This window comes from Salmo salar, chromosome 16 (genome assembly GCF_965601325.2).
Source record: "Salmo salar chromosome 16, fSalSal1, whole genome shotgun sequence".
Classification (NCBI taxonomy): domain Eukaryota; kingdom Metazoa; phylum Chordata; class Actinopteri; order Salmoniformes; family Salmonidae; genus Salmo; species Salmo salar.
This window is the reverse complement of record NC_138306.1, coordinates 27,382,444-27,405,903: the sequence shown is the minus strand read 5'-3', so window position 1 is coordinate 27,405,903 and position 23,460 is coordinate 27,382,444. Positions and strand designations below refer to the sequence as shown.

General features: G+C 44.4%; 1 protein-coding gene across 2 annotated transcripts; it reads left to right on the top strand.

Annotated features, from left to right (window-relative positions):
• Positions 1 to 227: 227 nt before the first annotated feature.
• On the top strand, positions 228 to 21,693 carry elapor2a (endosome-lysosome associated apoptosis and autophagy regulator family member 2a). Of its 2 annotated transcripts, none has more exons than XM_014148516.3 (23): positions 228 to 601; positions 1,295 to 1,396; positions 4,096 to 4,216; positions 12,091 to 12,280; positions 12,381 to 12,528; positions 12,694 to 12,783; positions 13,064 to 13,169; positions 13,256 to 13,408; positions 13,583 to 13,671; positions 13,881 to 14,061; positions 16,233 to 16,361; positions 16,608 to 16,698; positions 17,675 to 17,777; positions 17,923 to 18,060; positions 18,212 to 18,469; positions 18,591 to 18,764; positions 18,850 to 19,036; positions 19,135 to 19,231; positions 19,396 to 19,497; positions 19,916 to 20,042; positions 20,159 to 20,337; positions 20,442 to 20,616; positions 20,814 to 21,693. In XM_014148516.3, exons 2-23 carry the CDS (start codon positions 1,304 to 1,306, stop codon positions 20,880 to 20,882), a joined length of 3,000 nt encoding a protein of 999 aa, XP_014003991.2. In that variant the 5' UTR covers positions 228 to 601; positions 1,295 to 1,303; the 3' UTR covers positions 20,883 to 21,693. The 2 variants fall into 2 exon arrangements, with proteins under 2 accessions (XP_014003991.2, XP_014003990.2); XM_014148515.3 differs by lacking the exon at positions 228 to 601 and adding an exon at positions 865 to 1,144.
• Positions 21,694 to 23,460: the final 1,767 nt, after the last annotated feature.

The window sequence follows — 23,460 nt, the reverse complement described above, 5'->3', positions numbered from 1 at the left end:
AAAGCACATAAAGGCTTCATAATTCACAACGGTAATGCGAACTGACTGATATTATCTCAAAGAACAAAGCCTATAAAATCTCCTACGCCTGTGTTAACCTCAGACGTTATTTTAGGCGTTTATCCCAAAACCCTGTTCTTTCACCATTCATTTTCCCATAACGAACGAACCAGAGGTAAATCATTTCCGGGTTTCAGGACTATAAGCTGTCGAGCTCCAGCGAAAACAGGGTTGCCAATAATTTTGACCCCTATCCTTTTAAGATTTCTTTATTATTCTTTCTCTGAGCAATTTTATTAGTATAACATTATATAAATGACATTTTTTAGCATACAATATAGCTCAGTATTTGTATTATTTATTTTATAGGCTACAGTCTTTTTTCGCTCATATTTTTAAAGGGTGCCAATAATTATACACCTGACTATACATTTCCATATCAAGTAATTGGAAACTGTAAACCACTTAAAGTCTTTGTGCTCAGTTGAGTGAAATGGCCAATCGATAAAATATACAGTTAACCACAATTCTGAACCCTGGCAGTGATTTTAGAACGTGATGCCTATGTGAAAGCTAGCTTTCATAGATTCTACAAAGACAGGTAGGCTAACTATGGTTGTATTTGAAATAATGAATTGTTAGGTAAATATTCAAATTAATCTCAATACAAAACTGCTGCACTGATTTTGCTCTGTATGTACAGTAGGAATCACTGAGGTATAAAGAATGGTAGGACTACTGTAATGTTGCATTCATGACACATCGGAAACTCAGTAAATGCGCCTAGGAAACTCGGGGAAACGAGTTGTGTGCATTCACGTGCTATGAACAAACTGCGTCAACCATGAACGACAAAAGTAGCCTACAGTTAAACAAATGATAGTGTCGCAACACGAGGAAACCAGTTTCCCCATTTTTATTACCAGTTGGAGGGCCATTCAAATATATATTTTTTTGCATTCGGAAGCACGTATTTCCGACATACATGAACGCGGTTTCATCGTATTTCATGAACGCGGTTTCATCGTAATAACGACTCCTCTCTGGCTTGCCTTTATCAGACCACCGACGTCACCGTCGCGTCAAACACCGGTAGATGCGAATTGCAAACGTACAACCAGAATCTCAAACCCATCGGTCGCAGGTAGAGAAAAAGGAAACCCACTTCAACCTAGACGTGATTCGGACAGCATTTTATACATTTGCGACATCAAACACTCAAAACGTCTAACAGGCCATTGCTTTATGACTGAAATCTAGCCTACTTTGCTTTTTGACATCGCTATATTCCCAGGTTCCTATTATGGCTTCCCGGTCTTGGTTTATCGCTGGTAGCGCTCTCCTCCTCTCTTTTCGGCTGGCATTCGGGGCGAAGGGACCACATCCATGCACAGAGGTGAGATCCACTGTCAGGATGCCGATGTATGTGTTGTCGGAGTTATTTTTAGTGTCTGTATTTTCCTTGGGCTAATAATGGTGCATGCATGTTAGTGGAAAACACAAGAGTGTGTTATTTAACAGCTTATCCGTTCAAATAGAGAGTCAGAAGAGGAGTGTGAGTCAGGGGCACACAAGCTACTGTGTAGAACAACATGAGCGCTAAACAGTAATCATTCCACCGACCATTACTAATACGATTATGAATTGATGACGCTGCACTTCCGGTCAGATTCATATGTTTATATAAATCACACACATACACTGCTTAGAGAGAGGGAGATGCCCTCCTTGACAACTAATTACTCATCCTGTTTCTCCAAACACCTGTCAGTCATGCAATCAGGTAGTCCTGCAGGATTTCTGTGGAATTGTTGCTTAGGACACTTGCACTGCTTAGGGCTGTGTGGTGTGTGCGTGTGTGTGCGCATGCATGCAGTGTTCTGGTTTGTGTTGTCTCAACACTCAGGGCAAACTTTGAGTCTTATCAGTTTCCTGCATGGAGCTGCCTTTCCTTCCCACCGTCTCTCTCGCTCTCTCCACTCATCACCTCTGAGCCATAGCACATGGCTGGCAACAACATAGCCTGGCTTATATTACATTCAGACGGACACAAACTCCAATTTACTGTCCAGTCACAGTGACTCACCAGGGCTTTGTGGAATCTGCGCTCTGCACTTCCACAAGACTACTATTTCTACCACCAGAAAACAAGTATTTTGGCCCTACATTTATCCTGGGGCACGTTGTCTAAACATCAGGCTGTTGCCATGGTTACTCCATGGATTATCAGTCTGACCAAACTCTTCCTAAAAAAAAACACAATAGTTTCTACAAGCCAGAGTGTTGACTAAAATGATATTTACATTTACTTTACTGGTTGTACATGCTGTTTGTTCTTTTGGTGGTAGGAGGTGGAGATATCCACAGGGAAGTGTTGTTTACCTGACTTTTTGCAGAGCCGGTAGGTTCTGTCACTTGTATTTTTAGTCTCTTCACACATCACATGTGATGCACAATATGTCAACAATAGCCGAACGTAGTCGATTGAAGCATGTTTCCTCACAATCGGCTATGGTTTAGGTTCAGCCACATTCCTCGGCCATAGTGTTGGTCACGTGCAAATTGCATCAGTATTGAAAATAAAAACAGACCAGCATACTGAAAGTAGGGCTAATAACACTTCCCTGTGGATATTTTGTCTCCAATTACCTCCTACATAAGGACAAAATCGGCAGACAACAGGTAAAGTACATTCAAATGAAGTTAATTCAACAGTCTGACTTGTGATGGGACTGTTCACAACAAGTGAGCCTACATGTTAGAGATGAGAGAGGAGTCTTCCACTCTCAGATTCATAGAGTAGGGGCATCCATCCTCCTGGAGCCACTAAATATTCATGTATTTGCTCTCGCCTTGCCCTTTAGAACACATCTGATTCTGCTAATCAATGTCCTGATGAGCAAATGCTTAGATTTAAGGAGTGTTGGCACAGGGCTGGAGCAAAAGCCTGCACACCCAGTAGCTCTGCAGAAGAAGGGTTGGCAGTCCCTGGTCTAGTGGAATGTCTTTAGAATGACACCATGTGACAGAACCTGATATATTAGTGCTTGAGGTATAGAACAATATCAGATCAGATTTGTCCTGGAACAGACATCTCCTATCAGGTAACACATGACAGGCATGCAGAATGTAGACTTCTGTTGGGGTCATGGTATAGAGGAATAGATCATTAAACTTTATGCCCTGATTTATTGATTGGCATGAACCTCAGTGATACATAGCTATCAGTCATTTCTGATAGAAAGCGAGGGGGAAGGGGAGAGTTTAAGACAGATGGTAGTAAATAAGGCAATACATTATTTGAAATCAATATCATGTGAAATCAGGTCTGCATGTGGCATTCATTAATTTGCATCAAAACAGTACTGTTGTTGGATACAAATAGCTTCAGTTTTGAGGACGAAACAGTGGTGTTACTGTAAAGCCCAGGTGTGATTAAACAACTTCATATATCTGTCATGTCCATGATGCCCACAACATGACCCCTTCGGCAGTGTCTAGACACGTGTGTTCTTCTCAAAGGTCAACATTCCTTCAACATGGCAAAAAGCATGTTGTATTTCACTCAATGGTTTGGCAATCATTGGTTTGGCAAATTCAAGGGACATTTTCGGTCAGAAGAGTGATTAAACGAGTCATGCTCTCTCTACGATTTCCCTAACCATGATGGTGAACCACATACTCCACAGCATGTTTGTGTGTGTGTGAGATAACACTTCAACAATGTTCTCACAGTGAAAAATGCAAACCTTGAACTCAAAAACCTTACATCTCAGAACCTTTAGCAAGACTGAAACATCAAATTCCTACGCCTGGACATACAGTTGTCAGTGGTTAGTGACAACTTCTACCTTCATTATACTGACATAGGATCAGTTTTTATGGACAACTTCTATCTCATCCACTTACCCACTGTGTGCTGTGCCTTGGTTTCCTGTATCCATAGTGATGGAATGGGGGGGGTGAAGAGAGAACTCGGTGGTCTTGGTGTTTACTGACCTCCCTCTGTCCCCATGTCTGTTTCTCACATACTGTTCAAAGACACACACAGACACACTCAACCTCTCTCTCTTTCTCTCCATCACTGTGTTGCAGACAGACTACTACTATGAATATACAGAGTGTGACAGTACAGGGTCGCGATGGCGAGTAGCAATCCCTCAGAGCCATGGATCCTGCATCGGACTGCCCGAGCCTGTACGAGGGACAGAGTGCAGTAAGTACTGTGTGTGTGTGTCAGAGATGTTTCTCACACCCTCTTATCAGCTGGTTGGAATTTCCTCCAGTATTCCACAACGACCTGATTGGCTCTTTGTCTCTGCTCCAGTCATAGCACAGGGCAGAGCTGGCTTCATGCTGGAACAATAGGCCAATAACCTCAGAGCTTTATATATACACGCACACACACAAGTCCCCCCCTTGTGAATTTTCACGGGGGGGGACTTGCGCCTGACTTTGCTTCCCTAAATATCTCTAACTGATTCATGTCTGTGGAAAAGGTTTTATTGACAGACACTCCCCTACATATTTATTTGGAGAGTGAAGCTAAAACTTTTAATTTGGCTCTATACTTCAGCATTTTGGATTTGAGATCAAATGTTTTATGAGGCGACAGTACAAAATGTCACCTTTTTATTTGTTCATATCTGTTTTCACATTTAGAAATGTAAGCACTTTATGCATCTAGTCCCCCATTCGAAGGTGTCGTAAGTATTTGGACAAATTCACTTATGGTGTATTATATTTAGTCAAAAGTTCAGTATTCCTAGCACGCAATGATTACATCAAGCTTGTGACTCTACAAACTTGTTGGATGCATTTTCAGTTTCGTTTTGGTTATGTTTCCGATTATGTTATACCCAATAGAAATTCATGTTAAATAATGTATTGTATTATTTTTGGAGTCACTTTTATTGTAAATAAGAATAGAATATTGTATGTTTCTGAACACTTACATTTTTTTTAATGAGGATTCTACCATGATTACAGATAATGTAATCATCCACCACTGGCCTGCTGGCCCCCCTACCTCTGAGGAAGCACAGTTCCCGCTCAGCCCAGTCAAAACTGTTCGCTGCTCTGGCACCCCAATGGTGGAACAAGCTCCCTCACGACGCCAGGACAGCGGAGTCAATCACCACCTTCCGGAGACACCTGAAACCCCACCTCTTTAAGGAATACCTGGGATAGGATAAAGTAATCCTTCTAACCCCCCCCCCCCCCCCTTAAAAGATTTAGATGCACTATTGTAAAGTGGTTGTTCCACTGGATATCATAAGGTGAATGCACCATTTTGTAAGTCGCTCTGCTAAATGACTTAAATGTAATGTAAATGTAAATAATCATGAGTGCATCGTGAATAATGATGAGTGAGAAAGTTACAGATTCATAAATATCATACCCCCAAGAGAATCCTCCCCTGTTAATGGTAATGGTGCGAGGTTAGCATGTGGGGGCATGATCTTTGCATCTTTTTGTTCTCTGGAAAAAGCTCACCTCTGTCTGCTTTTCTCTTTTTCTATTTAATTCCTGATTGGCCATTTTTCTACCCTGTCCGTCTGGTTGAATTAGTGAGACAGACACCTGGGGAAAAGCTTCCAGACAATTCTAGAGTAGAGCATTGTTTTATTGTTTATTGTGACAGAAGTCACCTTACTAAAATCACAATTCAGACATGGTTCTGCGTATGACTGCTAAGGGACAATGCAGTTCAATTTGCCGCAGTCCTGGCTACCTAACAAAGAGTCGTCACTAATTACCACAGCCACAAAGTCATAAAATCCACCTATTTCTACAATTTGTCTTCTTATAATATGATTTTAAACCCCACTGCTAACATTATGACTAACCTTAAGTTAAGACAAAAAGCTAGTTTTTCTTTTCATTAATATTTACAATATAGCCAATTTTGACTTTGTGGCTGTGCTATCTAGTGGTAACCCTACCAGACCTTACTTCTGCCCCCCACCCACTCAGCAAAGATTCTCTGCTCTCCTCCATGTTCTCACTTCTTCTCTTCAATGTGATTGCTCATTGCAGTGGTGTATGACGGCGTGTTCATAGATGTCAAACTATCTGGTTTTATTTTTATTTAACCTTTTATTTAACTAGGCAAGTCAATTAAGAACAAATTCCTATTTACAATGGTGGTCTACCCCGGACGTTGCTGGGCCAATTGTGCGCCGCCCTATGGGACTCCCAATCACGGCCAGTTGTGATACAGCCTGGATTCGAACCATGGTCTGTAGTGACACCTCTAGCACTGCGATGCAGTGCCTTAGACTGCTGCGCCACTCGGGAGCCAAGTATTGTTTTTGAGAGCTCGTGCTTTGTACTTTCAGAGCAATAATTTTTCCATCCGGGCCGTCACGCTTTTTCGACATGGCATCTTGTAGTCTGTTTCTAGACATGCCATTAGGGCAACATTGAAGCCGGCATCCTCTACAATTGACAATGGCTGCACAGCAACCGCAATCATTTCTGTAATCAGCGCTGTGATTTTCTCAGTCCGTCCCTTATCGCACTGCTGCCAGCAAGGGTTTGGGGCTCATGGTGCTCCCCTTTTCCGCATTGCATCTGTACTGCCACTGTAGCTCAATTCCATCTTTGCATTTCATCTTCTCCTACTTACATTATAACATTGTTGCGTTAGGTATTTTTTTGTCTTTATGATAATTATCGCGACCTGTCAGTGGAGGTTTAGTTGAAATTTTGTTTAAAAAATGATTTAAAGTTTTTAGGTTAGGGATGTTTCTTTTTAACGTAACCAATCCCAATTTCATTTAAATGTCACACCCCTACTTTGTACAACCTCGCCAACGCACGCACCCCCACCCACACAGCCCTTTTCACCAGGATGTGGGGATTAGTAGGTTTGTTCCCGTGGTTACAGGGAAGCCATCCGAGGGCTGTTGTACATCTCTGAGCTGTATCCAGCCCAATTATGGACCTAGTTACTTCCCCTCTCCTTGGTGTAAACAGAAGGTCTACCATTTTTTTTTACCAATATAATGTTATTATCTCCTGTTTTGCACCATCCCTGACCTCTAACAAGCTCTGATACATCCCCTCTCTCACTCTCTGACACACTTCCAAATAGACGATTTTAGCATGTACATTTTGGTGGGGCAAACAGAATTTTTTTTTTTTGATGCATGCCAGCAAAGCCACTACACAACACAAGACTAAACAATACATGAATTGCACTATAACTTTGACAAACGGTGCCCACAAACTGTTAGGGCCTACATAAAGCTGTTGCAACAGCAGAGCTTTCTTTTCAGCACCATGGAGTGAGTTCCTTACCACTGCTACACCTGGATATCAGCGGAGCCTTGTCTGGCAGCGAAACAGTTCATTCAGACTCATTTACTGCCTTTAAAAGATGTACAAACTATGGCATAAGGGAATGAAGAGCGGATAAGAGGCCATCCATAAGACATTAATGAGCGAGCTAAGACCGACGTAGTCAATAGCTATTTGTTCAGCAGTTTTGAAATGTATAGCAACAGAATTCAGAACATGGGCCGTTCTTACAGTAATCTCTCCTGTACAGTCGTGGCCAAAAGTTTTGAGAATGACAAATATTAATTTCCACAAAGTTTGCTGCTTCAGTGTCTTTAGATATTTTTGTCAGATGTTACTATGGAATACTGAAGTATAATTACAAGCATTTCATAAGTGTCAAAGGCTTTTATTGACAATTACATGAAGTTGATGCAAAGAGTCAATATTTGCAGTGTTGACCCTTCTTTTTCAAGACCTCTGCAATCCGCCCTGGCATGCTGTCAATTAACTTCTGGGCCACATCCTGACTGATGGCATCCCATTCTTGCATAATCAATGCTTGGAGTTTGTCAGAATTTGTGGGTTTTTGTTTGTCCACCCACCTCTTGAGGATTGACCACAAGTTCTCAATGGGATTAAGGTCTGGGGAGTTTCCTGGCCATGGACCCAAAATATTGATGTTTTGTTCCCCGGGCCACTTAGTTATCACTTTTGCCTTATGGCAAGGTGCTCCATCATGCTGGAAAAGGCATTGTTCGTCACCAAACTCTTCCTGGATGGTTGGGAGAAGTTGCTCTCGGAGGATGTGTTGGTACCATTCTTTATTCATGGCTGTGTTCTTAGGCAAAATTGTGAGTGAGCCCACTCCCTTGGCTGAGAAGCAACCCCACACATAAATGGTCTCAGGATGCTTTACTGTTGGCATGACACAGGACTGATGGTAGCGCTCACCTTGTCTTCTCCGGACAAGCTTTTTTCCGGATGCCCCAAACAATAGGAAAGGGGATTCATCAGAGAATGACTTTACCCCAGTCCTCAGCAGTCCAATCCCTGTACCTTTTGCAGAATATCAGTCTGTCCCTGATGTTTTTCCCAGAGAGAAGTGGCTTTGCTGCCCTTCTTGACACCAGGCCATCCTCCAAAAGTCTTTGCCTCACTGTGCGTGCAGATGCACTCACACCTGCCTGCTGCCATTCCTGAGCAAGCTCTGTACTGGTGGTGCCCCGATCCCACAGCTGAATCAACTTTAGGAGACAGTCCTGGCGCTTGCTGGACTTTCTTGGGCGCCCTGAAGCCTTCTTCACAACAATTGAACCGCTCTCCTTGAAGTTCTTGATGATCCAATAAATGGGTGATTTAGGTGCAATCTTACTTGCAGCAATATCCTTGCCTGTGAAGCCATTTTTGTGCAAAGCAATGATGACGGCACGTGTTTCCTTGCAGGTCACCATGGTTGACAGAGGAAGAACAATGATTCCAAGCACCACCCTCCTTTTGAAGCTTCCAGTCTGTTATTCTAACTCAATCAGCATGAGAGAGTGATCTCCAGCCTTGTCCTCGTCAACACTCACAGCTGTGTTAATGAGAGAATCACTGACATGTCAGCTGGTCCTTTTGTGGCAGGGTTGAAATGCAGTGGAAATGTTTTTTTTGTGATTCAGTTCATTTGCATGGCAAAGAGGGACTTTGCAATTAATTGCATTTTATCTGATCACTCTTCATAACATTATGCAAATTGCTATCATACAAACTGAGGCAGCAGACTTTGTGAAAATTAATATTTGTGTCATTCTCAAAACTTTTGGCCACGACAGTACACCAAGTCAGAACCGTAGGATAGATAAAGGGGGCATATAAGCAGACAATGAAAGGTCTTACAAAATTCAATGATTATTTTTCTCTAAAACAGGCTATAGGCTACATGTGTACCACCAAGTCGGAACAGTAGGCTAAGTTATGAGAGGGAAAGGGACCAAATTATTAGGGTGAGGCACATGGGCTACTAACAGCTTACTACACAACATACACTTAGTATTACTTTCGTAGCCACAGTATACATACAGTGCCTTGCAAAAGTATTCATCCCCTTTGCAATTTATCTATTTTGTTGCATTACAACCTGTCATTTAAATAGATTTTTATTTGGATTTCATGTAATGGACATGCACAAAATAGTCCAAATTAGCGAAGTGAAATGAAAAAAGAACACAAAGGCAACCTGTCTAAATGACTACAGACCCGTAGCACTCACGCCCGTAGCCATGAAGTGCTTTGAAAGGTTGGTAATGACTCACATCAACAACATTATCCCAGAAACCCTAGACCCACTCCAATTTGCATACCGCCCAAACAGATCCACAGATGATGCAATCTCTATTGCACTCCACACTGCCCTTTCCCACCTGGACAAAAGGAACATTTATGTAAGAATGCTATTCATTGACTACAGCTCAGCGTTCAACACCAACACCTCAAAGCTCATCACTAAGCTAAGGATCCTGGGACTAAACACCTCTGCAACTGGATCCTGGACTTCCTAACGGGCCGCCCCCAGGTGGAAAGGGTAGGTAGCAACACATCTCCCACGATGATTCTCAACACTGGCGCTCCACAGGGGTGCATGCTCAGTCCCCTTTGGTTCTCCCTGTTCACCCACGACTGCATGGCCAGGCACGACTCCAACACCATCATTTAAGTTTGCAGACGACACAACAGTGGTAGGCCTGATCAACGATGAGACAGCCTGTAGGGAGGAGGTCAGAGACCTGGCCGTGTGGTGTCAGAATAACATCCTATCCCTCAACGTAACCAAGACTAAGGAGATAATTATGGACTACAGGAAATGGAGGACCGAGCATGCCCCCATTCTCATCGACGGTGCTGTAGTGGAGCAGGTTGAGAGCTTCAAGTTCCTTGGTGTCCACATCCACAACAAACTAGAATGGTCCAAACACACCAAGACAGTCGTGAAGAGGGCACGACAAAGCCTATTCCCCCTCAGGACACGAAAAACTTTGTCATGGGTCCTGAGATCCTCATAAGGTTCTACAGCTGCAACATCGAGAGCATCCTGACTGGTTGCATCACTGCCTGGTACGGCAATTGCTCGGCCTCTGACCGCAAGGCACTACAGAGGGTAGTGTGTACGGCCCAGTACATCACTGGGGCTAAGCTGCCTGCCATCCAGGACCTCTACACCTGGCGGTGTCAGAGGAAGGCCCTAAAAATTGTCAAAGACCCCAGCCACCCCAGTCATAGAGTTCTCTCTACTACCGCATGGCAAGCGGTACCGGAGTGCCAAGTCTAGGACAAAAAGGCTTCTCAACAGTTTTTACCCCCAAGCCATAAGACTCCTGAACAGGTAATCAAATGGCTACCCGGACTATTTGCATTGATTCTTGGTCAAATAGCCCTTACACAGCCTGTCGGTGTGTTGAGTCATTGTCCTGTTGAAAAACAAATGATAGTCCCACTAAGTGCTAACCAGATGGGATGGCATATCGCTGTGGTAGCCATGCTGGTTAAGTGTGACTTGAATTGTAAATAAATCACTGACGGTGTCAATGGCAAAGTACCATCACACCACCTCCTCCATGCTTCATGTGGGAACCACCCATGCAGAGATCATCTGTTCACCTACTCTGCGTCTCACAAAGACCGGGCGGTTGGAACCAAAAATCTCAAATTTGGACTCGTCATACCAAAGGACAGGTTTCCACCAATCTAATTTCGATTGCTCGTGTTTCTTGGCTAAAGCAAGTCTCCTCTTATTTATTTTTATTTAACCTTTTTATTTAACTAGGCAAGTCAGTTAAGAACAAATTCTTATTTTACAGTGACGGCCTACCCCTGCCAAATCCGGATGATGCTGGGCCAATTGTGTGCCGCCCTATGGGACTCCCAATCACACCCGGATGTGATACAGCCTGGATACAAACCAGGGACTGTACTGACGCGTCTTGCACTGAGATGCAGTACCTTATACCACTGTGCCACTCGGGAGCCTGTGTCCTTTTGGTTGTGGTTTCTTTGCAGCAATTTGACCATGAAGGCCTGATTCACGCAGTCTCTGAACAGTTGAGATATGTCTTACTTGAACTCTGTGAAGCATTTATTCGGCCTGCAATTTCTGAGGCTGGTAACTCTAATGAACTTATTAACTCTGGGTCTTCCTTTCCTGTGGCGGTCCTCGAGAGGCAGTTTCATCATAGTGCTTGATGGTTTTTGCGACTGCACTTGAAGAAACTTTCAAAGTTCGTGAAATTTTCCGCATTGACTGAGCTTCATGTATTAAAGTAATGATGGACTGTCATTTCTCTTAGCTTTTTTGAGCTGTTCTTGCAATAATATGGACTTGGTCTTTTTCCAAATAGGGCTATCTTCTGTATACCACCCCTACCTTGTCACAACACTACTGATTTGAAATGGTTTACAGTTGACTACTTCATGAAGCTGGTTGAGAGAATGCCAAGAGTGTGTAAAGCTGTCACCAAGAATCTCAAATATGAAATATATATTTTGATTTAACACTTTTTTTTGGTTACTACATGATTCCTTCGTGTTATTTCATAGTTTTTATGTCTAACTATTATTCTACAATGTAGAAAATAGTCAATATCAAGAAAAACCCTGGAATGAGTAGGTGTGTCCAACCTTTTGACTGGTACTGTATATATTTATATTTTAGCTAAACAGGTCGGGCTTTGCCCCACGTGCCCTGAATGACAGGTCGCTGCTGGTGGTATACTTCTCTTATCTTTTCCATGAAATGTCCACTCTCTCTTTCCCGTCTCTCTCCCCCAGCATTTTCCTGTGAGGCGGGGGAGTTTCTGGAGATGTCTGCCCAGGAGTGTACTCAGTGTGCAGCAGGTACCTACTCTCTGGGCAGCGGTATTCGATTTGATGACTGGGAAACCATCCCCAGCGGGTTCAGCTCCCTAGCAACTTACCTCGACAATGGTCCCCATGGAGACGACAGCACTACCTGCAACAGGTGTGGGAAGGGGAGGGGTTTAGCTTATGATTTTTAAATCATGGTGTCGTTGCAGTTCTTGCATACATCTCATTAATCTCTGCTGTGTGTGTGTGTCCAGTTCATCGTGGTTTCCGCAGGGTAGTTACCTGGAGTCTAACAGAGATGAGTGTACTGTCTCTCTGATCTATGCTGTCCATCTGAAGAAACCGGGATCAGTCTCCTTTGACTACCAGTACCCAGACGGCAACCTCTTCTTCGAGTTCTTTGTGAGTCTTCTACTTCATTCTCTCATTTCTATGATATCTGCTAGTTAGGGAGAGTAAATTCTTCTCTGCAGTACCTTCCTGACCAAGTAGCGCTATAAATATGCTGAAGTGATATTCACAAATTTAAATATTGATTGATTGGTTGATGTTCTGGTTGCTTGGCAGATCCAGAATGACCAGTGTCAGGAGATGGACCAGACTGCTGATAAGAAGTGGCTCAAGCTTACCAGTCACGGGGAGTGGGCCACACACACTGTAAGAGCTGTGTTTGTTTGTAATTAAGTTCTAAGTCCTGGTCTTCAAGATCAAAATTGAGTGCAATATTTTGTTTTAGCCCAGCACTAGCGCACCTGATTTCACTAGTTAACTAATCACCAAGCCCTTGATTCATTGAATCAGGAGTGTCTCAGGTCTAAAGGGTTAGACAGCCTCTGAGGCTACAGCACCATCAAGTGTCAGGTATTGGGATGTTTTCAGGTCGTATCTCTGTGTAGATGGCCATTCTAAACCCAGGTCTCTAATGGGTGTGTTCAAGGTGAATCTGAAGTCTGGCACTAACATCTTGTACTGGAGGACAGCAGGGATCCTGATTGGAGCTAAAGTAGTCAAACCTGTTCTGCTGAAGAACGTCCACATAGAGGGTAGGACTACCGTGTGTGTGTTTGTGTATTTATTGTAGCTGTTCATGCCACTTCCCCTCTGTACTTAAGTGTTATTTTCTCTCTAGGAGTGGCGTATGCGTCAGAGTGTTTCCCGTGTAAACCAGGGACGTTCAGCCGAACCCCAGGCTCCTCCTCATGTCAGCCCTGTCCCAGAGATACCCACTCTGGCCACGGAGCCAGCTCCTGTACCCCCTGCAACACCACCACGCTCTATGCACGTAGGCTCACAGGAACATAAGCATGCAGACAAGTCTAGATGCAGACACCTATACACAACTTGTCTTATTAGAGTTAGAACATGAGTTTGAGCAGCTTATTGGTTATACTGCAGTTCATTATCTTTTAAACATCTCTTTCACTGCCCCCCCCCCTTCTTTCCCTCTCTCTTCCAGCGGAGGGGTCAGCTGAGTGCAAAGCGAGACCACCATGCTCCAAGAAGGATTACTTTCAGATCCACACCCCCTGTGACCTTGAGGGCAAGGTGAGAAGACTAACTCACCCTCCCAATACCACATCCATTATTGCCAGATTGCTTATGCATGTCTAATCCTTTTTGATCTACACAAGTGCCCATGCAGGGCTTAGCCATTCTAGTGCCTGTATCCCTACAATTCAGTGTCTGTGTCCTCCATGTTGGCTCTCTGTATGGTTAGTTTCCTCATCCTCCATGTTGTCTCTGTGTGGTTTCAGACGCAGGTGACCTACAGGTGGGTGGAGCCTCAGATCTGTCTGGTTGATGTGCCCGGGGCTGAAACACTGCCCCCCTCTGGTGACCGTGAGCCCTGCCCGCCGTGCAACCCCGGTTTCTATAACAACGACACTGCTACCTGCTCTCCCTGCCCCCCCGGGACATTCTCTGATGGGGTCAAAGGTGACAAAAATACCCCTTTCTCCCATGTCCTCTTCTATCTCTCTTGTCTTCCTTCTCTCTTGTCCGCCATCTGACGGGCCGCCCCCAGGTGGTAAGGGTAGGTAACAACACATCTGCCACACTGATCCTCAACACAGGGGCCCCTCAGGGGTGCGTGCTCAGTCCCCTCCTGTACAGTCGTGGCCAAAAGTTTTGAGAATGACACAAATATTAATTTCCACAAAGTTTGCTGCTTCAGTGTCTTTAGATATTTTTGTCAGATGTTACTATGGAATACTGAAGTATAATTACAAGCATTTCATAAGTGTCAAAGGCTTTTATTGACAATTACATGAAGTTGATGCAAAGAGTCAATATTTGCAGTGTTGACCCTTCTTTTTCAAGACCTCTGCAATCCGCCCTGGCATGCTGTCAATTAACTTCTGAGCCACATCCTGACTGATGGCAGCCCATTCTTGCATGCTTGGAGTTTGTCAGAATTTGTGGGTTTTTGTTTGTCCACCCGCCTCTTGAGGATTGACCACAAGTTCTCAATGGGATTAAGGTCTGGGGAGTTTCCTGGCCATGGACCCAAAATATCGATGCAATCTTACTGGCAGCAATATCCTTGCCCGTGTAACCCTTTTTGTGCAAAGCAATGACGGCGGCATGTGTTTCCTTGCAGGTAACCATGGTTGACCGAGGAAGAACAATTATTCCAAGCACCACCCTCCTTTTGAAGCTTCCAGTCTGTTATTCGAAGTCAGTCAGCATGACAGAGTGATCTCCAGCCTTGTCCTCGTCAACACTCACAGCTGTGTTAACGAGAGAATCACTGACATGATGTCAGCTGGTCCTTTTGTGGCAGGGTTGAAATGCAGTGGAAATGTTTTTTTTGTGATTCAGTTCATTTGCATGGCAACGAGGGACTTTGCAATTAATTGCAATTCATCTGATCACTCTTCATAACATTCTGTAGTATATGCAAATTGCCATCATACAAACTGAGGCAGCAGACTTTGTGAAAATGTATATTTGTTTCATTCTCTTTTGGTCACGACTGTACTCCTTATTTACCCGTGATTGCATGGCCAAGCACGACTCCAACACCATCATTAAGTTTGCCGACAACGATGAGGAGGTCTAAGACCTGGCTGTGTGGTGCCAACTACTCCCTCGATGTGATCAAGATAAAGGAGATGATCATGGACTACAGGAAAAGGAGGGCCGAGCATGTCCCCATTCTCATCGAGAACGAACTGTAATGGTCCAAACACATCATGATAGTCGTGAAGAGGGCTCAACAACACCCATTTCCCCCTCAGGAGACTGAAAAGATTTGTCTTGACTCATGACTCATGATCCTCAAAAAGTTCTACAGCTGCACCATCGAGAGCATCCTGACTGGTTGCATCACCGCCTGGTATGGCAACTGCTCGGCATCCGACTGCAAGGCACTACAGAGGGTAGTGCGTACAGCCCAGTACATCACTGGACCTCTATACAAGGCCGTGTCAGAGGAAGGTCCTAAAAGTTGCCAAAGACTCCAGCCACCCTAGTCATAGACTGTTCTCTCTGCTACCAAAGGGCAACCAGTACCGGAGTGCCAAGTCTAGGTCCAAAAGGCTTTTTAACAGCTTCTACCACCAAGCCATGAGATCCTGAACGGCTAAACAAATCGCTACCCGGACTATTTGCATTGACACCCCCCCCCCCCCCCCCCCCCCCCCCTGCCATTTTTACGCTGCTGCTACTCTCTGTTCATTATGTATGCATAGTCACTTTACCTCTACCTCCATATACACATTACCTCAATTACCTCAACTAACCTGTGCCCTCGGACATTGACTCTGTACCGGTACCCCCATATAAAGCCTCGTTACTATTATTTTATTGTTGCTATTAAATTATTTCATATTTTTCAATTTCCTTATTTTTTTCATTTGTATTTATTTATTTATTTGTTTACTTCAGTTTATTTAGTAAGCAATTATTTTTCTTAACTGCATTGTTTAAGGGCTCGTAAGTAAGCATTTCACTAAGGTTTTATTCGGCCATGTGACAGAATTTGATTTGAGTTTTTTATTTATTATTTATTTATTTATTTATTTTTTTTGCATTGCCCAATGGGATCTGTATTTTTTTTTTTTGCCGTTTGCTTTCCTAAATTATGATCTCTACCTCTCTCCCAGCGTGTGAGTCGTGTCCTGCGGGTACTGAGCCTGCTGTAGGTTATCAGTATAAGTGGTGGAACGTCCTTCCGACCAGCATGAAGACATCCTGCTTCAATGTGGGAAACTCCAAGTGTGACGGCATGAATGGTGGGTGCAGCTGCTCTCTCTGAGGCCTAGAGGGCGCTGTTGCTCTTTACTTTTGTTGACATGTTCCCCTTAGGCCAGGATAAGAATTAAGAGAGTGTAGTTCTCTAGGAGGAGGGTTGTGTACCCCTGTCTTAGGCACTTTAGCATAATGCATAGAGGGGCCACAGGCCACATTTGAATGAAATAGTCAGGGAAGACCCTAGTATGTCTGCATGTCGTGTGTGTTCTGACGTGTCTCTCCATCAGGATGGGAGGTGGCGGGGGATCATATCCGTAGTGGAGCAGGGGGCTCTGATAACGACTACCTCATTCTCAACCTCCATGTACCTGGCTTTAAGTGAGTCCCATCATCTCAATCTGTCTCTGTCTTATTGTCACGATACCAACATTTTACTAACGATACCAGGCAAAGTATCACGATACCAAGTAGTATCGCGAAACCGCTGGAAAAATAATTCGGAGTGGCTAGCGTCCTGTTCGCCCCTTCCCCCGGACATTTCTTCCCGTTTTCTAAACGTTCTGTGCATGTGCAACGCAAAACATGTCATGTTGAATTTAACTTCACACCATTCAGTGTATAATAGAATACCGCATAGAATGGCTGATTTACAAAGGTCTACCTGTGATTTGGCTGGAAGAATGGAAAGAAGGAATATAAATGCATAATGATCTGCAGGTCATTGTGGAAGTAAGGGGAACACTGCATGAAACCACCTTTACTCTTCAGTTAACACAAACCAATAATTAACTACCTGACCTAGTTTAAAATGGACCGTGACAAAGTTTGTGAAATTATATCAAATGTGCTAGAAGGAAATAAGGTAGCTCTGGTTATATGGATCATATTTGTTTAATGGTTTGGCCTTAAGACCAGCTGTTTTCTTCTCTGTAAAGCTGCAAGCATGCCTGTCCATTGTTCCTCTATGACACTCGGGGGCTGCAGGACAGCGAACCTCCAAAGTCTACTGAGACTGACCTGTGTTCTTGGTTATAGCAGGCGATGAAATGATACAATGTATCAACTTTGCTTGCTCTTTGCACTGCTGCAATGTATCAAATGTAACAACAGTTGACTCATCATGGACTGCACATTTTGGTAGTATCATATGAAACGGTACTACGGTATTCTAAAATGTTGCTATCGTAAGTATTGTTTTGGTATCATGATATTACCGTGTCACCGGTATAGCGTGCAACACTACTCTCTTGCTCTCTCCCTTCCCCTCTCCTTCTATCTATCTGTGTGTGTGTGTGTGTGTGTGTGTGTGTGTGTGTGTGTGTGTGTGTGTGTGTGTGTGTGTGTGTGTTTTCAGGCCTCCTACATCAGCCACAGGTGGTGCGGGGACAGAGTTTGGCCGTATCAGCTTTGAGTTTGAGATGGTGTGTACAGCTGACTGTGAGCTGTACTTTATGATGGTGAGAACAACACCGGATAAAGAAAAACCCACACTCAATGCAAAAAGTATACAAGCATCTAGAAAAGTGTTTGGACATTTCTATTCCTTTTAAAATGTGCACTACTTTTGAACGGTGTAAAAGTTAATTACATCACTGTGTGTAGGATGTAAACAGGAAGAGTACGAGGGTGGTGGCGTCATGGGAAGGCAGTAAGGTCAGACAGTCCTACACACACATTATGACCAAGAACGCCTCTGTGTCATACACCTGGGCCTTCCAGAGGACCAACCAGGCCTCTGACGTAAGCACACGCCCCCCCACACACACACACACACACACACACACACACACACACACACACACACACACACACTGTATACAAACTTGGATACGCGCTAATGTATACAGACACAATCATATACTAGTAGTGCATTCTCTCTCTCTCTCTCCAGGTGCGTCAGAACGTGAACAACGTGGCGCGTATCTACTCCATCTCAGTGAGTAACGCTGTAGACGGTGTGTCGTCGGAGTGTCATACCTGTGCCCTCCTCTCCCAGCCCTCCGGCTCGCTGTGTGTGCCCTGCCCTCCAGGACATTACATACACACCAGCCAGTGCACCGAGTGCCCCCCCAACACACACCTCACCTCACACAGCACCCTGGGCCCAGAGGCCTGCAAACCCTGTGGACCATCCAGCAAGAGTAACAAGGTGTGTGTTTAGTTGATATCAGTGTCACACCAAGCGTGTGTTTATGTGTGTCGAGGTTGGTGAATAAAAGTGTGTCCATTGTTGATTCCCCCAGTGCAAAACTGAATGTTTGTTTTTTCAGGAGCACAGCAGGTGCTACAGTGACTGTGTGTTCTCCTACTCTGAGAACAATGTGTCTCTGAGTTTTGACTACAGTTCCCTGGGCTCTGTTGGAACACTGATGAACGGACCCAGTTTTACCACCAAAGGAACCAAATACTACCATCTTTTCAACATCAGCCTCTGTGGAGGAGAGGTACACACACACACACACACTGATTTTAACAATATTTGCAACCTACAATTACTTTGTGATCCTGAATTGTGCTTTAAATTCTCAGGGTAGAAGGGCTGTGTGTACAGACAACGTGACAGACCTTTCCAGTGCCGATTCTCAGAAAGAGACAGGGGAACCAGCCAATGCGGTGGAGACTTTAATCTGTCAATCAACCATTATCCCCTCGAGTGGGCGGGGCTTCCACACAGCACTATCCTCTCAGTCCATCAGCCTAGCAGACACCTTCCTGGGTGAGTACACATCACACACACACATTTTCCTTGTAACCTGATGCCGATCTTTGTCGCTGGTGTATAGTAGGCGTTAATTTATTGATGAATGTGTGTAGGAGCGACAGTGGCCTTGACTCTGGATGGAGTCAAGGCAAGACCAGACCTGTTCCCACAGACCACCAACAAAGTCCCTGACGTCAACTTCTTCTACCGGTAATTTATCTTTTCTACATCCTAAAACACAAATTCTAAAACATAACTACTTCTGTGAATTGTGTTTTTGGGGCCCAAGTAAAGGTTTGGGGTAGTATTTAGTTGCTCTTAATCAGTAGCACCCTGTTGTTTTTTTAACCAAATGTTGTGCTTCTATTGGATAGTTCTCTGGAGGTGACCTCGTCATGTGATAAAGGTCGTAACGTGGTGGTGACGCTTCGCTGTAACCCGGATAGAAGCACACAAGGAGAACTCACAGTACCCAGGTACTGTCTGTCTCCTTTCCTCTCTTCTTGCCCCTCTCTTTCTTTCTATCTCTCTCTTTTTCTCTTTCTGTCTTGCTCTGAAACTGCAGCCTCAAAGGAGATTACTAGTAAAAGGAGAGACTTAAAAGAAGTCCAAGCTCGAAATGAACTGCAAGCTCAATTCACAGAAACTCTGCATCCTCTTGTGACTGTTAAATTAGTAAGAAGTTTGCTTTTACTCCCAGGCAGCTAGTTATCTAACTCTGTGTGATGGATATTCATGCTGCGTGCTGGGGGAACACGAGAAGCTGAGAACAAACACATGGATTTATCACTCAGATTTGATCGGATTTGATCAGATTACATCTCATTGAAACTGTCCTTATAACGTAAAAGTTAGATTAGTACATTGTAGTAACAGTATGTTTCTCTGTTGTAGTCAGTGTCCGGCAGGCACGTGTGATGGCTGTACCTTCCACTTCCTGTGGGAGAGCTCGGGGGCGTGTCCTCAGTGCACATCCACAAACTACCACCAGATAGAGGGAGCCTGCAAGGGAGGACTACAGGTGCGTGTTTTACTAATCGATTACCTGCAAGGAGCTGCTATCTGCTCTCACTCTGAATCCTTTAGATAAAATGTATTTCATAGCATTACACATGTTCACTGTCTCCCTCTCCCCAGGACACTCTGTATGTGTGGACTGAGCCAAAGCGGTGTGTAGGAGGGGTGTCCCTTCCGGAGAAGAAGACCTGGCCGTGTGAGAGCATGGACTTCTTGGTAAAGATGGGGGCGACGATAGGAGCCTTCACCGCCGCACTGCTCTTCTCCATCACCTGCTATTTCTGGAAGAAGAACAAGAGGTAGGAACTCATGTATTCATTCATACATATGTCTGGAATAAGAACTAGAGTAGTACTGAAGTTTGGTGATTTTTCTAAGTCCCGCCTACCCCTGACTCTGGTAGGCTGGAGTTTAAGTACTCGAAGCTGGTAATGTCTGCCAATAAGGAGTGTGAACTGCCGGGGGCAGACAGCTGTGCCGTGATGGAGGGAGAGGAGAACGAGGGAGAGATGGAGGATGAGGTGGTCTACTCCAAAAAAACATCCCTGATACGCAAACTCAAAGCCATCGCATCTAGGGTAAGAGTCAGAACCACTATGCAGTTATGCTGAAATCAAACTACATTACCTTGTGTGTGTGTGTGTGTGTGTGTGTGTGTGTGTGTGTGTGTGTGTGTGTGTGTGTGTGTGTGTGTACACCTGCGAGTGCAGAATCTGTTTCTCCCCTGGTAATTCTAGTTCATAGACTAACGTGTCTCTGTATATTTCATCCACAGGGAAACGAGAGAAGCTATGAAAATGTCCAGTTGAACTCCTCACAGTCAAACGGGTTGGTGTGGGGGTGAAGAAGGAGAACAAGGAGAGAACCCCCCCCCCCCCCAGAGAGACTTCTTCAACATATCTCCATGTTGAGGGTTTGAACCCTTAACACACACACTCAGAACATACATAGACACATGCAGAGTACACACCCAGAATGCATGCTCACTGACAAACACATGTGAGAGGACATTACACCCATCTGGCCTTATCCCTGGAATGGTGTGTGTGTGTATATGGGTGGATTGCTGGAATATGGGCGGTGTGATTTAAACGGGTGTGTATGGTGGGGTATATGGGTGGTGTGATTTAAACGGGTGTGTATGGTGGGGTATATGGGTGGTGTGTCGGTTCTGCTTAGGTAGAGAAGAGAACCTGTATGTGGGATGTTTTTTGTGCTGTTTTCCGTCACTCTGTTGTTAGGTTGCTTTGGCGGCCATGTTGTTTTCCCTCAGGTGTTTAGGCTCCTTCTCAATAAGAGGAAAGAAACGGTGTTCCATAGTGCCCTCTGAAAGGCTGGGTGGGATTTTTGCATGTTGGCACCTGTCTAATCCTTTGAGATCTACAGAAATCCGCACATAGCCCTAAATACCCGGCACACACACACACACACACACACACTATTACAGTCTCATCTTAGTCTGACCTGCACCACCCTTTACCCATTTGTTCTGTTTGTAGGCTTTGGGTTACCATGGTGATGGTGGAATGTCCTTCACTCTCTCTTAGTCCAATCAGGAGTGGCGATGTTACATTATCCATATGATGATATGATGCTGACTGCCTTTCTGTTATTTAAAGTGAAATAAACTATATTGTATTTGTGTACACTTTCAATCTGTTCCTTGCTTCCAATGAAAAACCTACACACAAGAAGTGAGCAGACAACAGGCGGATCATTTGTTATTGTTTATTATGATGTCCTCGTTATTGCACGTATGATGAGCTCTATTGCTTTCTGATCGGCCAGTCCAAAGAGGTCAGGGTTCACGTTGACCCCAGATCTAACCACTGATCCAGGGTGAGATACCTTGTCATCCTATAATGGTTAAGGTTAGGATTGAGGATAGTGTAATCTGATCCTAGATCTGTGGTTATTGGAGCAACTTCTACCTTGACTCCAGAATGTTCTGGGTTGTTCTCTTGGGAATCTGGAGATCACTGACCCATTCCAGGTGAGAATACGCTGTGAAAAGCGAACACATACTTTGATAACATTATTAAAGACACCTTTGGACAGAGTTAGTACCATTAGCATTGACACTTATAATGGTAAAAGACTGACTGTTAACTTCACTGTTTTGTTGTATTGTTCTACATTGCTAGTGAATGACCAGTCACTCCTAGCCTATTCCCATATGTACACATTACAATCCCTGTCATCTGTTGGTCAAGCTAACTAGTACAGTATCATTTTTAAAAGGGACTAGATGTATACCTCATCTGTAGTTCTACAGTATGCCACTGCTTTGAGTTGAACACAGCTCACACAATCAGACTGCAACACCAACTCTTCTCTCTCCATCCCTCCCTCCATCTCCACCCTCTTCAAGGCTGCTGCTGTGACAGCCCCATGTTCTTTGTGTGTATTTGATTCAGGTTCTGTATGTGTATGCTTGACATGATGGAGCGCGGTCGCAGAACCCTTCTTGGCATTGTGTTGCAGTGGGCTCAGGACCCGTACAGAGCCTGTCTTAAGCAATCTTGGCTCTGACAAATATACCAGCAAAGTTTCACAAGATGAGATAGTGAAGGTGGACTGCCATGTGTGACAGAGAAAGATAGGGAGACTGATGGAGAGGGGGAATGTGGAAAGTAGGTTGGTTGAGTTTTCTGCCAAGTCCCATCATTAAAGACAACTTGAGTTTGAATCAACATCCCACTCCTTAATCCTCCTCCCTTCTTCATACTCGACTCCCCCATCCCACTACATCAGAACAAAAGGAATTGTGGATGTGGCAGTGGTTGTCCATAGCAACGTGCCATGCAGGGAGAGGAGTGGATGGGAGGTTATAGTGTCTGGTTGGAGCAGGGCTGGGGAGTGAATGCATAAGCCTCAGGACAACAGCCTTCCAATCTCTGGGCCGTGTTAGTGTGTGTCTGGGCTGAACATGATGCTGTGCCTTCTGGGCCGTGGGACGCTTTTATATAATCCTGCTCCTCTGCCTGCTGCAAAACACACACAGACAAATGCTCAATCACAGAAACTGTCCCTTGTTTTTTTTTCTCACCATTCCTAAGCCTTTGGGGAAATGGTTGACTGGTGACCTGCGTTAGGGGTGTGACAGCGGTTTTCACACCCCAGTCAAATCTGTTAGCAGAGGTGGGTGTGGCCTCATTCTCCTGGACACTTCCTGTGTTTCACACAACAGAAAAGTGGGATGAAGGAAAGGAGACAAGGAGAGGATTCTATTTAAGAAGTTCGAGAGCATCCAGAATATCTGCTTTCCCTCCCACCTCCCATCAACAATGACAACTTGGGAGGATAGAATAACACCAGGGGCAGGATGACTTTAACCATGAACACTGAGCTAAAGTCAGTTTGAAGTTTTTAGCCCTAATGATTAAGGTTGGGATTGGTGGACTGTAAGCTGATCCTAGATC

Excerpts from the sequence above, each read along its gene's own strand:
- elapor2a (XM_014148515.3), top strand. The coding sequence starts at position 1,097 with ATGCGAATTGCAAACGTACAACCAGAATCTCAAACCCATCGGTCGCAG. Across the intron at positions 12,281-12,380 it reads GACAGCACTACCTGCAACAG|TTCATCGTGGTTTCCGCAGG; the intron begins GTGTGGGAAGGG and ends GTGTGTGTCCAG. Across the intron at positions 20,617-20,813 it reads TCAAAGCCATCGCATCTAGG|GGAAACGAGAGAAGCTATGA; the intron begins GTAAGAGTCAGA and ends TTTCATCCACAG.